The sequence below is a fragment of the Vipera berus genome (assembly GCF_964194415.1).
Source record: "Vipera berus genome assembly, chromosome: 1".
NCBI classification, from domain to species: domain Eukaryota; kingdom Metazoa; phylum Chordata; class Lepidosauria; order Squamata; family Viperidae; genus Vipera; species Vipera berus.
Window position 1 is genome coordinate 332,334,631 of NC_138202.1, and position 16,909 is coordinate 332,351,539.

The 16,909-nt window shown below is 39.0% G+C and overlaps 1 protein-coding gene across 1 annotated transcript in view; it reads right to left on the reverse strand.

The window, feature by feature from the left end:
- Nucleotides 1-16,909, reverse strand: part of GATA4 (GATA binding protein 4) — a gene marked incomplete at both ends in the record, with an annotated part of 42,938 nt that overhangs the window by 5,806 nt on the left and 20,223 nt on the right. The window contains 3 exons of the mRNA XM_081314871.1: nt 357-444; nt 2,083-2,208; nt 4,188-4,354. Coding sequence (XP_081170997.1) covers nt 357-444; nt 2,083-2,208; nt 4,188-4,354 — 381 coding nt within the window. The remainder of the gene's footprint in view (nt 1-356; nt 445-2,082; nt 2,209-4,187; nt 4,355-16,909) is intronic.

Genomic DNA, 16,909 nt, shown 5'->3' on the forward strand with positions numbered 1-16,909 from the left:
ACAGTAATAGTAGAGAGCAGTGAATTCAGAGAGAGAGAGAAGCTACATTACTAGCTCCCTCTTATGGCCATGAGAACATTTACACACCCATTGGCCAATTAACATCTTAAAGACATAACATCATGGTTAATATATTTTCAACCCAACATTGTAGGCTAACACCATATGCCTAACAGCACCCAAGGGGAATGAACGAAAGAATGAGTAGTGATGTGTTTTATTTGAAGGACCACAGAATGCTCATATTTGATTATGGTATATAATAATACTTTTTCCAACTTTGGCAGATGTTAAGCTTAAGTTGTAATTACAAATGGATCATATTAGCTAAGAAAGTTTTTTCTAATTGTACTTACCTGCTGATGTCTTGGATTTGCTCAAGTTCTTTGGTTTACGCTTCCTGGTTTGGATCCCTTCTTTTCTCATAGCTAAAGGTCTTGGAACCTATGAAGATGAATTAGAGATCAATATTAATCTCCTAGAAAAATCTGCAATTTTTGAATGTACAAAATTCTGGGAGTAGCTCATTGTTTTCTTAACTGTGATTTATGTTGTGCTTCCACATGTTGACACAACAAATGCAAAAAGCTTGTGTGCTGTCCAAAAGATTTTCTTGGAGGCAGTTTTTAAAAAGACAAGAAATTGGCAAAGTGTATTTTTATTACCTTGTGACAGGCAAGTCAGATTCATAATGTGAGGTGTGCAATGTACTCATGTGTATTATAAAGAAGCCTCTTTCAGGCTAAAAATAGAAGTATATTTTTGGTTATTGTTGTTCATGGGCTTTTTGCTATAGCTTTAAATTTTTAATGGGCTCACTGAGGCCATTGTGCTGCCAAAAACCTATAGTCCACCTTTACTGATTCAAATACAAATTTAAAACATTTTTTAAGAATTATTTCTTTTGGAAATTGTTTTACAGGTTGGAAAATAGATAGTGGTTAGCATAATCTACTTCTTCATCTATTTTTGCAGCATGCAAAAGCTGTTTTCACATCTGCCAGCCCACATTGGACCACCATGGCAGATTATGTTCCATTCCTTCCACATGCAAATACAACCTCAAAAACGGCCCTCATTTCCCGGAGGCCCTAGGGCAATTGCCCATGGCAGCAGGAAGACCTGCCCAAAGGCAGAGGGTGCTAAAAAAACCCTGGGTTAAATCAGGTTAGCTTTGGACTTTGGACATAGGAACGGTCAACATTTGAACAATAAAAACGGATACTCAACTAGAAGAACTGCTGATTGAACTCAACAGTATGCATTGAAGTATTACTGGATTATGCAAAACATGACGAAAAGGCGAAAATTTAGTTGAATTTGATAGGACTGGGCATTTATTCTATACTAGAGGTACAGAAAATGGATGATGTGGTGGAGTTGGTTTTTCCATCAACCAAAAGCTAAAAGACTACTACTACTACTACTAGTAGTAGTAGTAGTAGTAAAATTTGAAAGTATATCAGACAGAGTAGCCCAATGCATCATTCAGTTGAACAAACAATACAAGCTTTCAATCATCCAAGCTTACGCGCCAACAATAAGCTATAGTGATGATGAGGTCGAAGAATTTTACAACGATGTGACCCACCTTCAAAACAAAGAAAAATGCCGATACAATATACTAATGGGTGACTTTAATGCAAGAATAGGAAAAACAATATCTGGATAAAAAGCATCTGATCCATATGGAAGTGGTGAACAAGATAATAGAGGTGACAGTGCAGTAGATTTTGCTGAAAGATAGGAACGTTGCATCATGAACTCCTTTTACAAGAAAAAGGTTAGCAGAAAATAACATGGAAAAGTCCAACTGGGTACACGAGTGAAACTGTCTACATCACATCTTTGGCTTCAAAGTAATGCCCAGAAGGGGCAGTTTCTCTGCACTCTTTATTAACAGGAAGCCATAAGCAGGGAGAAGTAGCCTGATGCCACCTGCTTGCTCTATTTCTTACAAAGCAGTCTTCCCAAACTGGTGCCCTCCAGATGTTTTTTGCATTCTCAGAATTCCCATATGGCATGACTTTCAAACTGGGGAAAGTTGCCATAGATAGGTTATGCTTTGTTTTCTCCTCTCACCCCATGGAGCTTCATGTATAAACCACAAGCATTGCAGACTGGCTCTCCTTCGGCGTTCCGGCGCCACAGTGTGGTTGTAGAAGTATGGCAGTTTGCACATGACAGTCCAATCCGACGGGAGGCTGACTGTGAGAACAAGAGTTCAAAGCAAGAATAACTGATTAATTCACTAGTGGTGTTATCTATCAATCTTTTTTTTTTACTAATAATCATTACTTGCTATAAAATACGCCAAAACAACTTATTTATTTTTTATTTATTATTATTTAGATTTATATACCGCCCTTTCCCGAAGGACTCAGGGCGGTTTACAGGATATTTAAAAGAAAAATCAATACAAAAGTTAAAAACAATTTTAAAAGATTAAATCAATCCCTGAGAAAAAAATAAAAACCCCAGTTAAAATTAAAAATTCTCAGCCTGGGCCAGAGAGCTCGAAGAGCCAGGTCTTCAGGTCCCGGCGGAATGAACGGAGGTCGGGGGCAGTCCTAAGCTCTGCGGGCAGCTGGTTCCAAAGGGCAGGTGCGCCCACTGAGAAGGCCCTACCCCTGGGTGTTACCCACCGGCAATCTTTAACCGGCGGCACCCTGAGAAGACCCTCCCTGTGGGAGCGCACTGGACGAAGGGAGCTTGATGCTGGCAGCAGGTGTTCCCTCAGATATCCTGGACCCTCGCCATTTAGGGCTTTATAGGTCATCACCAGCACCTTGAATCTCACCCGAAGGGCAACCGGAAGCCAATGCAACTCGCGGAGTAGAGGTGTTACATGGGAGTATCGGAAACCCCCATCACAACCCGCGTGGCCGCATTCTGCACCAGCTGAAGCCTCCGGGTGGTCCTCAAGGGCAGCCCCATGTAGAGAGCATTGCAGTAGTGTAAACGGGAGGTCATGAGCGCATGAGTGACTGTGCATAGGGCATCTCGGTCCAGGTAGGGTCGCAACTGGCGCACCAGGCGAACCTGGGCAAAAGCCCCCCTGGTCACGGCTCCTATGTGATCTTCAAAATTGAGCCGTGAATCCAGGAGGACGCCCAAGTTGCGAGCCCTATCAACGGGGGGTAACACCTCACCCCCCATCGTTAGAGATGGAATAGTCTGGTTGACCCGAGATGCCAGTATGCACAGCCACTCAGTCTTGGCAGGATTGAGACCAAGCCTGTTTCTCCCCATCCAGACCTGGACCGCTTCCAAGCAACGGGACATCACGGCGAGGGCATCACTGGGTTGGTTCGGGGTGGAGAAAAAAAGTTGGGTATCATCAGCATACTGATGATACCCCACCACGAAACCACGAATGATCTCACCCAGCGGCTTCATATACAGTACATGTTGAACAGGAGGGGCGAGAGAAACGACCCCTGAGGAACTCCACAAACGAGAGGCCTCGGGGCAGACCTCTACACACAGAAACAGTTTTTCTGTTTTTCTTTGCTAAATACTTCATTCCCACAGCACTGACTACAAAAAGGCGCTTGACTCAGAATTCCAGCAAGCAATAATTAATGCATTGCTCAACCAACCATGTAAACACTGCTTACATAAACTTACTACAATCAATATATGAAAAAATAATGGTGACAGTTTGCCTTAATGATCTTTAAGTGGAAATCAACATAGAACAAGGTGTACAAGGCGATACAATATCACCTATCCTTTCTCAGCCTGCCTTGAAGAAGTATTTCACAAACTAAACTGGGCCAAAGATCGAATAAAAATTAATGGTGCCTATTTAAATCACTCAAGATTTGTCTTATACCTAAGGGTATTTACCCATGCAGTGGGGTTGTATTGCTATTATACTTCTCTTTCCTATTACATTCTCCTATGGTATCTTAGAATTTATTATTGTATCTTTTTATTTATGATTTATCATTTGTTGTTTGTATGTAGACTGAGAGCTTATACACTTGAGACAAATTCCTTGCGTGTCGGAGGAGAAGGAGCAATAAGCTTCAGAGCCATATCGAAACTGTGTTATACAACCTTATAAATGTTGCAGTTCTGTCTAATTTGCTTTTTACAGGTCAAGATTAATAGTGGACAGGTGGGATTGAATCACAAAGGAGATTCTCACAGCCTGTGAGGGTTTGCATCACATTCCTTACCAGCCTCCTCTGGGGCTTGATCAGTGGCCGGTTAATGCCATTCATCTTGTGGTAGAGTCCACATGCATTACAAAGATAGTGGCCGGTGCCATCTCTTCGCCACAGTGGGGTGGACATAGCACCACAGTTGACACATTCCCGACCTTCGGAATAATCATCAAAAAACTCTGTAGGCACAAGGCAATAAAATGAAGTAAGTCAGCAAAGGATTTTTTCATCTAGCCATTTCAAAAGTCTTTAGTGAACTTGAATACCTTTCCTTAATCTACCAGGGTGGTGCAAAAAGCCGAAGGCTGTTATCTCCTCTTTTTTATTTCAAGTATTTTTGGTTTGTCTTTCAAAGGATAAAACCTTTCTACCACATTTCACATAAAAAGATAATACATGTCAATTTCATGAATTATTTCTACTAGGAATCTGCAAGTGGCCTACACAGGGAATAGCTTTGCACAATTTTGTACATTTGTATGTGTTGGATAATATCTATCATTTCCAGCTAGCCTAAGCAGTGGCCATGCTGGCTATGACATTAAGAGAGTTTAAACCAAGCACATAACAGAAACCATCAGGCCTCCCTATTACTGTAATTCCTAAAACTGAACAGTAGAGGGAGATCTTATTTCAATCTATGCCAGAACAAATGACAGACCTGTATTATTTATGCTGGTAACTTCTACAAGGAGGGAAGACTTGGATGAATTTATCAATTATTTAAAGATCTGTTGTACTTAGAATGTACAGCAGATAAACTGTTCTGCTTCTGTGTCCTTACTGAAGTCTGAAAGTTGGTCAAGGGATTTGCACACAACACATTAAACCTAATAAAAAACACAATTGCAGGATTCCTATAATTAAATTATGCCCAAACCAAAATAATAATAATCAAAACATACTGTATTGCTAAACATAGTAATTGGATTCAAATAACTTATTAGGACAATGGCTGGATTTCCATAACAAACTGACCCACAAAGACCAAATGCCCAACCTTGTTTTAATTTAGACATTAATATATTGTGTGAATCCAGGCACTGGGTGATCATAGGCTAGTTAACTCTTTCCGCACATAGCTTACCTTCTTAGCTTATTGCAATAATAAAATAAAAAACTCATTCAATTTTATTCTCCTTTTTTATCTAACCTGCCTCTCCCCTAAATAAGCTTGGTCCATGTTGAAAATATATGCAAGGTTAGATTTGACCATCTTCATAAGAGATACCCTGAAAACTTCCAGAGCTGTACATTATTAGATTGGGACATTAAAAAAACACCCCAAAGAAATAATGAAAGCCATTACTGAATTGCCAGAAGAAAATTAATGGATATTTCCAGAATTTCAGTTTGAACTGGTTCAAGAAAAGCTCTTGGTCTGATATGGCATTATCTCGTTTATATTTCTGAGGAAGTTTTCACTCAGACAAAACGTGGCTCAGTTGCATCTGGACCAGGTTGCGGGATTTATTCACTGTTTTCTCTCTTCTCTCTATACTGAGACCTGTTTAATTATTTTGATGGAAGGGTTTGGATGGCAGAAGTGAGAATACTCCTAAAAAGATAAATAAAGAGATAGGCAGCTTGGTCTTGTTCTTTGATATTTTAATTCAGCAAAATCTTTAACAAAAAGATATTTTTAAAAGAATGTCAGCATTATTGCTAGCCCAGAATTATATATACACACATTTATGCACATCACAATCCCATCTGGTGCAATAGTTGTGGCAGAACGGAGATTTGAGTCCACTGTTCCTCCTCATTTCTCATTATGGCTGTCTGTGCACATTATTCCTCCCAAATCCTGCACAGCACAGCTCATTTTCCCCAGCATAGCTATTTTAGTGCTGATATTAGAATCTGTATTTTGTTAACTTTATCTAAAAAAGGATATCATCAGAAAATTGACTGAGCAACTTGGTTCAACTAGAGTATAATGATTGGTCATGATTTTTTTGAATTGACCACACTGGCTGAGTTCAGAGTGTTATACATCCAGTCAGTGATTGTAAATGTGCCACACCACCCACCAACAGGCATTTATTGTGTGTTTGAGGGAAGGGTGAATGCCATTAAAAAGACATGTTGCTAAAGGAATACGAAGTTAATTTGCATTTGGCATTAGCTGATATTGTGAAGCAAAACCCTTTTTTAAAAAAATATCGTTTTATAGCATCTGCACTGATTATATTTAGAGGACCTTGGGTTCTTAAAAGCAAGAATTTGTACACTGAGGAAACTGAATCTTCCATAGATGTCAGAATGATGCTCTTTGGATAAGGTTATTAACCTTGCGAGGAGAAAAAAGGAACAATATAGACGTCTGAGTTTTCCCTCAGAAGGTCTAGTAGTAGAAGTTTGGAGGAGGATTTCAGAAAAACTCACACATATATCCCAGGGCACCATTGCTTTGATCAAAGTAGAGTGCCAGCCCTAGTATCTCCCAAGCAGCTGTTTCTAAATTAAGTACAATGTTGGGAACCACTGTGATCAAAAAATTCAGAGTACCATCTGTTATAGTTGTGGGGTTTTGATCCAAAGGAGGAAGAACCATAGGAGATACAGTAGCTCTTCGCCTCCAAATATAGCTTGCAAAATTGTAAACAAAGCAAATACTGTGAAGGTGCTGTAATCCTCCTCCCTGTTCCATAGAAAATGAAATGTGGAATGTCTGAATGCTAAGAAGGACAAAATGTAACTGCACTTTAAATAATACCAACTGAAATTGGTTCAGATTCTCTCTCTCTCCCTCTCCCTCTCTCTCTCCCTCCCTCCCTCCCTACACACCACACACACACACACACACACACACACACAGCACACAAAGTCCATAATTTGTCTTCTAATTAGGAGCAGAGATTATAAAACACAAATAGTTTATATATGAAATAGTGAAAGAGAAGTATCCCAAGTAAAAATTGGAGGAGGGCAGAGAAGAACAAGAGCGGGGGAGGGGGGGGAAAGAGGCATCCTTGCAGTCTGCATTATCCTGAATTTATATGTGGTACACAGTGGGGCTGCCTGTGATTTATCATGTAGGAACAGAGGGCTGTTTGTGCTGAATGTTGGAATATTGAGACAGAATATATACATAACATCCAGGCCTGGGTAGATAAGCAATGTATTTTTTTGGAAGACCTTGGCTGTGCCAGACAGAAGCTGGAAAGCTTAGAAAAACTGCCTGGAGTCTTTTTGAGAAACATCATTTGTTTTGGAGAGTCTCTAAATTTTTTTATCTTCTGAGTGTGCTGGAATAAGCTAATTTTGCATTACTTCAGTAATGATTTGGAAGAATGTCTTTGGACCTTGAAAGAGTACCTCACCTCTTTAATATTTACTAAACAGTCACATTGTAACCAGATATATGTTTTTGGCATATATCTGGTTAAAGATGCAGCTGCTTTAAGGAGACAACTTATCAAAATAACTCATAAAATAGCTTTGCCTTTTTTTCAGCTTAATTGGTTTTAAAATAGGAGGATGTTTTGTTTACATGAGGTTCAAATAAGTATTTCTATAGCATACCAAAAACATGCACAGCCATGCTGGACACATATTGTATTATACGGTAATTGTTGATTTTCTATTAGTTTTACATACTAAAGGTTTTTTAGCAGTTTTACTTTGAGTGTGCAAGCATTTTCAAACTTCATACAAACCTGTACTTGAAGGTGTTGGGAGAGGCACACCCCAAATAATGATCTTGGCCAAGAAAGAGATTAAATTTGATTTAATTCACATTTAATTAAAATTAGTTTCAACACATTTCATATGGTCATTTCACAAGATTCTAATCATTTTCCATATATCTCACATTAAAAACAACAATTTAGAGGGAATTTTTGGAAGTGTTCTTAGAACCACTCCAAACACTTTGTGGGAGACAGATTGTACTTTTTGGCAATACCATGATGATGCACTTCTATTGTGCTTTGTACTTTCACAAAGAAGGGCTGTATAAAAACCATATTCAATGGAGGATCAAAAAAGCCAACACAGTGCTAGGCTGCATTAACAGAGGAATAGAACCAAGATCACGTGAAGTATTAACACTACTTCACAATGTCTTGGTAAGGCCACACTTGGAATACTGCATCCAGTTTTGGTCACCATGATGTAAAAAAGATGTTGAGATTCTAGAAAGAGTACAGAGAAGAGCAACAAAGATGATTAGGGGACTGGAGACTAAAACAGATAAGGAACGGCTGCTGGAATTGGGTATGTCTAGTTTAATGAAGAGAAGGACGAAGGGGGACATGATAGCAGTGTGTTCCAATATTTCAGGGGCTGCCACAAAGAGGAGGGACTCAAGCTATTCTCCAAAGCGCCCAAAGGCAGGACAAGCAATGGATGGAAATTAATCAAGGAGAGAAGCAACCTAGAACTAAGGAGAAACTTCCTGACAGTTAGAACAATTACCCAGTGGAACAACCTGCCTCCAGAAGCTGTGAATGCTCCAACACTGGAAGTTTTTAAGAAGAGACTGGAAAGCCATTTGTCCGAAATGGTATAGGGTTTCCTGCCTGAGCAGGGGGTTGGACTAGATGACCTCCAAGGTCCCTTCCAACTTTATTATTATTATTATTATTATTATTATTATTATTATTATTATTATTATTATTATTATTATTATTATTATTATTATTATTATTATTATTAGTAGTAGTAGTAGTACAGTAACAGTTTTCAAATATTGTCAGCTTCTGCAGCTCATACTTAAAAATTATTGTTCTGTTCCAGCCTATGACTGGCCCTGTTTGAATGTCAGGGACAACCCCTTTTTATAGTCAACAGACTTGAAAAACCCAACCAAATTTATTTACAAGAAATCAAAAGTTCAAACAAGAGTTAAACCAAAAGTTCAAGCAAGAGTTAAACAGGAATAACAGACCAGGACTCTAGCAGAAGGTCTTCAAACGGTTGCCTTCAGCAACCAGCACCTCCCACACCTTCCCCTTTTATCAGCAGCCCCAAGGCGTGGCTTCTCATTGCCTTCTCCTCCTCTCACTGAGTTGCCTCATGGCCTTTCTCTGTTCTACTCTGCTGGAATGCCTCCTGCTCCTAGCATCCCTGAATAGATCCAGCTGTGAATCATCTACGTCCAATACCTCCGTTCATCCCAACGGAGTTTCCAACATTGTTTTAACAGTTTTCCCAGCACCTCTCCCTTTTGGAATAGTTTGTGGACAGTGAAGTGTTGCAGCACACAGCCCTGAATACAGATTGTTCAGTTCAGGCAGTGGCTGCAGTAGTTAAAACATCAGACTTGGACAAACAACAACAACAACAAAAAAAAAAACCAAGATCCAAGCACTTGAGGACAGTCATTCTAGCTCAGCAAGAACATAAAAGGATGGACAGAGGGATAAAATGAAGGAAGACCTTCATGAATGCTGCTTTGAGCTCTTAGTAAATGGAATACAAATGTGATAAATAATAACACTATTAAAGGAATGGATGTTGAGAAGTTGCTAGGTTATTGCCCATCTTATTGTGGAGCACAACTGCTGAAAGCATCTTGATTTACAGCTTTCTGCCTCCAGCAGCAGCTGCTCTATATTCTGCCATTATGGGGCCTTTTGACACCGATTCTTTCCTGTGGGCATCTCAGCAATTTGGAAAGGAAATAGTTATTAAGGCAGCAAAAGGCCTCAGCGGCTCCTGCCTGGAGTCAGAACAATAGGTCAGCAAGCCACTACATCCCATTCAGGAAAGATTTATGTATTTCTGATAATGCTTTTGAAAAATTCCTTTTGTTCACTTCAAGGGATATTTATATTCACTCCAAACATATATGGTAGTTTAGGCTGTCAATCTTGTTTGACATAGGATCGTGCCTTATATGAAATCTGGCCCTTGGAACATCAATTTCAGATCTGCCAGAGCTAACTGACCATAGTTATACAGTAGAAGTATGCAACTTCTGTTGACTGAACAACCACACTAGATTTTAAATAGAGTGGACCAAGGATTAATTATACTCGTGCTCTTAAGGATTTCCCAGTCCTATCTGGAGTACTTAGAGACTTAACTCAAGAATACCTCTGTGTGCATAATTATGTTTCTTCCAGAAAATCACATTCTGAAAACTCTCAGAAAAACTTCAGGCATGCTTTCATTTTAATAGAAGCTTAAATAGAAACAGTCCTGAATCTTCTGAACATAAACAAGCTCTTTCTACAATACAATGCCCTTGAACTCTCAGCATAAGATTTGCAATCCAAAAGACTGAGGACAATGAATGTGCAGTAAAACACACAATAAAATTACAGATTAGAGTAACAAGAAAACAAGTGGCAAAAATCCTGCACCATTTACCAGAGGTAAATCCAATAATGAATTAATTGTCATTGACTGAATGGGTGGCCATAGAAATTGAATGAATGAATGAATGAATGAATGAATGAATGACACAAATTAAAATGTGTAGGTACAGTTGCTGGTTTTGTATGTTGCTGGGCATCTCAGTCACAAGGGTTAGAAGAATTTGCTTTTCAAAATAAGCTACCATGTTTCCTTGAAAATAAGACCTAATATAAGGTCTTATATTAGGGCTTATTTCCAGGGAAACACAGTACTAAATGTATCCGTCTGGCTGACGATCTTAACTGGGGATTATTTTTGGGATAGGGCTTATATTACGAGCATCCTGAAAAATTATGCTAGGGCTTATTTTCTGGTTGGGTCTTATTTTTGGGGAAACATGGTATATTTATCACAATCAAAAATGTACTAGCAATTTTATCATAACTGCTGAAAGGAATACACACAGAGAGAAATGTGCATTTCTGGGGAAAAACCGAAAACAAAACTCCCCTTCCCTACCATCATGCTTTTAAATCTGATGTAACACACTGTGTACACTTACAATGACCCAATTATCTTAGTCCAGCCTACCTCTCAAGATCGTTTGGTAAAAGGAGAAATCATTCCAAGTACTGGGATCTCCAGAGCATAAACACAGAAAAGAGAAATGTAAGAAACTGAATTTAGTTTGTATTGTTCTTTGAGGTGATGTAGTGGTTCAATTCTTCACTTTTGAAAAAATTATTAGGTTATAAATCATCAAATGACAAATTATAGGTAGTCTTTTAAACAGTAGCTCCTTCTCACTTATCTAGAGTAACTCCAAATATATTCAGTCAGCGTTACTGCTAGACAGAAATGCCTAACTTTGCATTGTTAAAACAGAAGGCTTCTACGTGTTGCAATTCGAAAGTCAATTCTATCCAGTTCATTGAGGCTTATTCCTTGATAATCATGGCTTGGGCATCTTAAGCTTGCTCATATAAATACAACAATAATACCCAATACCTGTATTGGGGCAAAATCATCATACAAATTCTCATTAAGATAGCTTAAAGCAGATATGTCAAACTCGCAATGTCATGTTACGTCGCACAACGTATCGGGACTCTTTTGCCATTGCCAGCAATGGGGTGGGTGTGACTTTCACGTGATGCGTCTGGCCCGCGGGCTGCAGTTTGACACCCCTGGCTTAAAGAGTTAACATCACTCAATAGTGATTGTGATTAGAGGTTTCCCTGTTGTGGGGAAATCGAAAACTCTTGAGGGTGAAATAGAATAAATTGAGTATCTTGCAAAAAAAGAAGTCACAATTATTTCTCAGCCTGGAATCAGGAGCAGGCCATACTGTTATAGCATTTTCTAGTACATCCAGGTATTGCTCATTATTATTTCCTAAGCAGCAAAAAAACCCCAACAACCTCTGTTTCACGTACCAAGTAAAACCAAATTATGTTTGTAATTAGAACTCCACTGGCCAGCCAACAAAGTAGGATAAGAAGCTGCCCTCTGCTACCCAGTCAAGACATGTTTGGCATAACCTGCCAGTTCCATCAGCTTTCCATCTTGCTTTCCTTTTATCTTCCCAGCTCCTTTCATCTTCATTCTGCAGCTTGCCAGATGGCAATGGGTTCTCAGTCATCCTGTCCCAGTGCTCTGTTTACAGGCAGAGGGAAATTTAATATCAACATTCCTAGAGTTTGCAAAGCAGCTTGTCAGATTGCTGCAGCACCTCTGCAAAGGCAAATCTGTGTGTTGGGCAAGGCACTTAGAGGCTGTAAACAAAACTCAAGAGAAAGCCTCTTCCTCCCCCTGCCCTCCACCTGCTGAGCAGAGCTTTCCTGAAACAATTTGTTATGAAAAAAGATGGCTTTGATAAATCAGTGTACCAAACTGATCAAGTGAAATTCTACAAAGATGAAGGAGGAGCATCTTCCATGGGAAAGGAAAGGAAAACTCTATTAATGCAAGGAGGAAATCTGAGTCATTCAACGTTGCCACACCTAAAGTTTCTTTCCCTCTTGCTTCTACTTTAGCTAAAAAGGCAATTATTAATTGTCATTTAATAAAGACAATTATTAATTGCAAATACACCTACAATTTAATATATATATACATTCTTTTCATGACCTGTTTTCCTTGTTACCTTCTGGGAGGAGGCTTCATGGTATCCGAAGGAGAACATCCAGATTCAGTCACAGTTTTGTTCCACACAGTATTAACCTTGTGAACTCTCAAACTTCCTCTTTCTGCTATGTATTAGTAAATAGCATGGGAATATGTGTGTTGTGTATGTGTATGGATATATATTTTCTTTTGAGAGCAGGCAACCGAATTTCATTTTTAATGTATGCCAGTGTGCCCACAGTAAAAAAAATGACAATAAAGTTTATCTTAATCTTAATCTCTTAATCATAAAGACATGGGAATGATTTTCTCTGGAGCAGCACCCAGATTCTGCAACTTCCTCCTGTAGCCATTGATGAAATTTCTCCTCTTCTATTTAACAGTGCAGCATTTAGATAGAAAAATATCACCCTTAAAAACAGGATATAATTGCATTTAACACAAAATAGGATCCTGTATAAATTATATAAATTAAATTATATAGGCAAGAAAAACCAAACGCACAGGTATAGTTTAGGACAGGCATGTCAAACTGCCGGCCCGCAGACCAGGTATGTCACTCTGAAACTGCACCTACCCCATTGCCGGCAATGGGGAAAAAGTCACGTGATGTCGCGAGTTTGACATGCCTGGTTTAGGAGGTACCTTGTTCAATAGTAGTAACTGTGAGAGGGATCTCAGAGTCCTAATGGACGATCACTTAAATATGAGCCAGCAGTGTGCTGCAGCTGCCAAAAAAGCCAACACAGTGCTAGGCTGCATTAACAGAGGGATAGAATCAAGATCACGTGAAGTATTAATACCACTTTACAATGCCTTGGTAAGGCCACACTTGGAATACTGCAACCAATTTTAGTCACCACGATGTAAAAAAGATGTCGAGACTCTAGAAAGAGTACAGAGAAGAGAAACAAAGATTTTATCAGGGGACTGGAGGCTAACACCTACAAGGAACGGTTACTGGAATTGGGTATGTCTAGTTTAATGAAGAGAAGGACGAGGGGGGACATGATAGCAGTGTTCCAAATATCACAGGGGTTGCCACAAAGAAGAGGGAGTCAAGCTATTCTCCAAAGCACCTGAAGGCAGGACAAGAAGCAACAGATGGAAACTAACCAAAGAGAGAAGCAACCTAGACCTAAGGAGAAACTTCCTTATGTTAGAACAATTAATCAGTGGAACAAGTTGCCTCCAGAAGCTGTGAATAATCCAACACTGAAAGTCTTTAAGAAGAGATTGGACAGCCATTTGTCTGAAATTGTATAGAGTTTCCTACCTGAGCAGGGGATTGGACTAGATGACCTCCAAGGTCCCTTCCAACTATTATTGTTGTTGCTGTTGTTTTTTTGTTGTTGTTGTTAACATATTTTTTTAAAAAAGTTCAATTTGAACTTTTAATTTGAATGTCAGGCATGGTAAATGTTAATAAATATTTTTTAAAAAGCAAAAAGGCTTTTTAGTTGCAATATTGTTCAGTATTAAATCTCCTTTCCTATCTTTTAGTATATAAATTGCAGTATGGTACTGGGTGGAAAAAATGTTTTTTGTCTGTAGGGTACATATGTATATAAACTTATATGCATGATTATTGGGGATAGCTCCAAAACATTGGATTTTTGCAGCACTGCTGCATTATATTTGTACTGGACTTCTGCTCCACTCTTCTAAGGCCTGTACTGATGATTGTTTGAGGATTGTGGGAAGCCAAAACATCTGGACAGCATCTAGTAAAGAAAACTAAATGACAATTTAAGGTAACCAGATACTTAGATTATGTAATAGCAGTGATTAAGACCTTGAATGGCAACCTTGGCATAAGCAACAGTATGTAAAAAAATATTTATTTATGAAATATTGTTTGTGATAATATATTTACATCAGATTTAACTAGTTTTTAATCTATTATAGCCTTCCACACCCCAGGTCTGTGTATCAGATGTCCTTTCTGGGTGCCTTCAGCTTAAAATGCTAGCAGATTATGATGAACATGAAGGTTGCTTAGAAGCAGAGAAAAGTTGAATAGAAAGAAATTTATCCCTTTTGCTAATAAAATTAGAACTTGAGACTGTTCATTAAACTGAAGTGTAAGGAGATTGAGAACTAATATAACACATCTTATAGTTGAATGTCAGCATTTGCTGCCATTTTAAGGGGTATTTACCAATTAAAAAGACAAATTCACTGAAGAGAGGCTTATCAATCAATACCTTCTAGACTGGGTGGAAGTATCTAAATCTAGAGTTTATACATTTATTTGCAAACATTTATATACTACTTATTCACTTTAAGTATCTACTGCTAAGGAGCAACAATGAAATAAAATGTTGTTTCATGCTGGAACTTCCAGAATGCATCATTATTAGACAAAAAGTTTGGACAAGTGGCCATTTGCCCATTCCATCAGACTTCTTATGTTTTGCAAATATCTAACGTTTGTTAACACAAATGATGAAATAATACAACTCTATCTATCTATCTATCTATCTATCTATCTATCTATCTATCTATCTATCTATCTATCTATCTATCTACCTATCTATCCTGCTTTATTACTTTTATAAATAGCTCAAAATAGGTGAACATGCCTAATATTTCTTCCACCTCTTATTTTCCCTTTATTGGAAAAAATAAAATAAAATCTCATGGTTCCCATTTTTCACTGCCTGTGCAACAAAATAGAAAGGAAACAAATTCTGGGTTCTATCATTAGAACTACTTATCTGTCAATAGATAGTACTGCTGAGTTATTTATTTAATTATTTGTATCCCATCTTTATTATCTGAACAAATAATTCATGGCAGTGAACATATCCAACAGAACTTCCTCCTCCCCACAACAACTCTGTTTGGTTAGCTGGAGTGAGAGAGTGTGAAAGTCACCCACCTAGATTTCCTGCCTAAGGCAGAACTAAAACTAGAACAGTCTGCTTAGCTTCTAGCCTGGTGCCTTACAAGGGTAGGCAACCTTGAATATTTTATGACTCATGGACTTCAACTCCCAGAATTCCTGAGTCAGCATGGCTGGCTCAGGAATTCTGGGAGTTGAAGTCCACGAGTCATAAAATAGCCAAGGTTGCCTACCCTTGCGTGACTAGACCAAATAGCTCTCTCTCTGAGTTACAAAAACCTGGAAGGCTAATAGAAAGCAGGAAAAAGATGGAGAATATTATTGTTTTGCCAAGCAATGGTTATACCAAAGGCTATTGAGGCAAACCTCTGCCTTTGGTTGTTGGCAATATGGCTATTTGTAAGTGTTGCTAATATTTCCAGTGCAACCCTTACAATTTTATTTTACCTATCTCCATTATGATTTGCTTTGGAAACATTATAAATTCAAAGGTGGCATCTCCATTTAAAGCTAGGAAGCTGAAGCAAGGTAATAAAAATAAAGAAAATAAAATTTTAAAAAGTTATTTGGATTAGCAACGTTTCGACGGAATCCCATCCGTCATCCTCAGGCTGGTGGGTTCAGCTTCCTTCTTCTGGGAGAAGCATGTGGTAGTGGCTGTTTGTTCCTCTTTTTTAAACTGCCAGAGTGGGTGTGTTCTGTGGGTGGAGGTGTGCTCTGATTGGGTGGGGGATTAGGTGTGTTCTGATTGGGTGGGAGTGTGTTTTGAATGGTGGGTGTGTTCTGATTGGGTGGGGGTGTGTTTTGAGTGGATGGGCTGGTCTCAGCTGCCAGCCTTAGACCTGAGCTGGTGAGTTGTGCTGCTTTTGTTCTGCTTCGTGTTTGTGGTGGTGCCATGTTTTTATAGTGGGTGTCAGTTTGCTTATTGTGTGGTTTGGAGGGGTTTAAAGTGGCTGATGTTGCAGCTGTAGTTAGGTTTCTGTTTTGTGATTGTGCGTCGTTATCATTGTGGGTTCAGATTTGCTTTTTGAATGGTTGTGTAGTGGTGATGTCATGTGATGTTATCACAGCCCATCCACTCAAAACACACCCCCACCCAATCAGAACACACCCACCATTCAAAACACACTCCCACCCAATCAGAACACACCTAATCCCCCACCCAATCAGAGCACACCTCCACCCACAGAACACACCCCCTCTGGCAGTTTAAAAAAGAGGAACAAACAGCCACTACCACATGCTTCTCCCAGAAGAAGGAAGCTGAAGCCACCAGCCTGAGGATGACGGATGGGATTCCGTCGAAACGTTGCTCTTACACCTTCAATTCTACGTGGGGAAAAACCCGAATGACCAAAGATCCACATACAAACACCCGCAAAAACCTCAGAAAACACACACACACACACACACACACACATATATATATATATGTATATATATGTATATA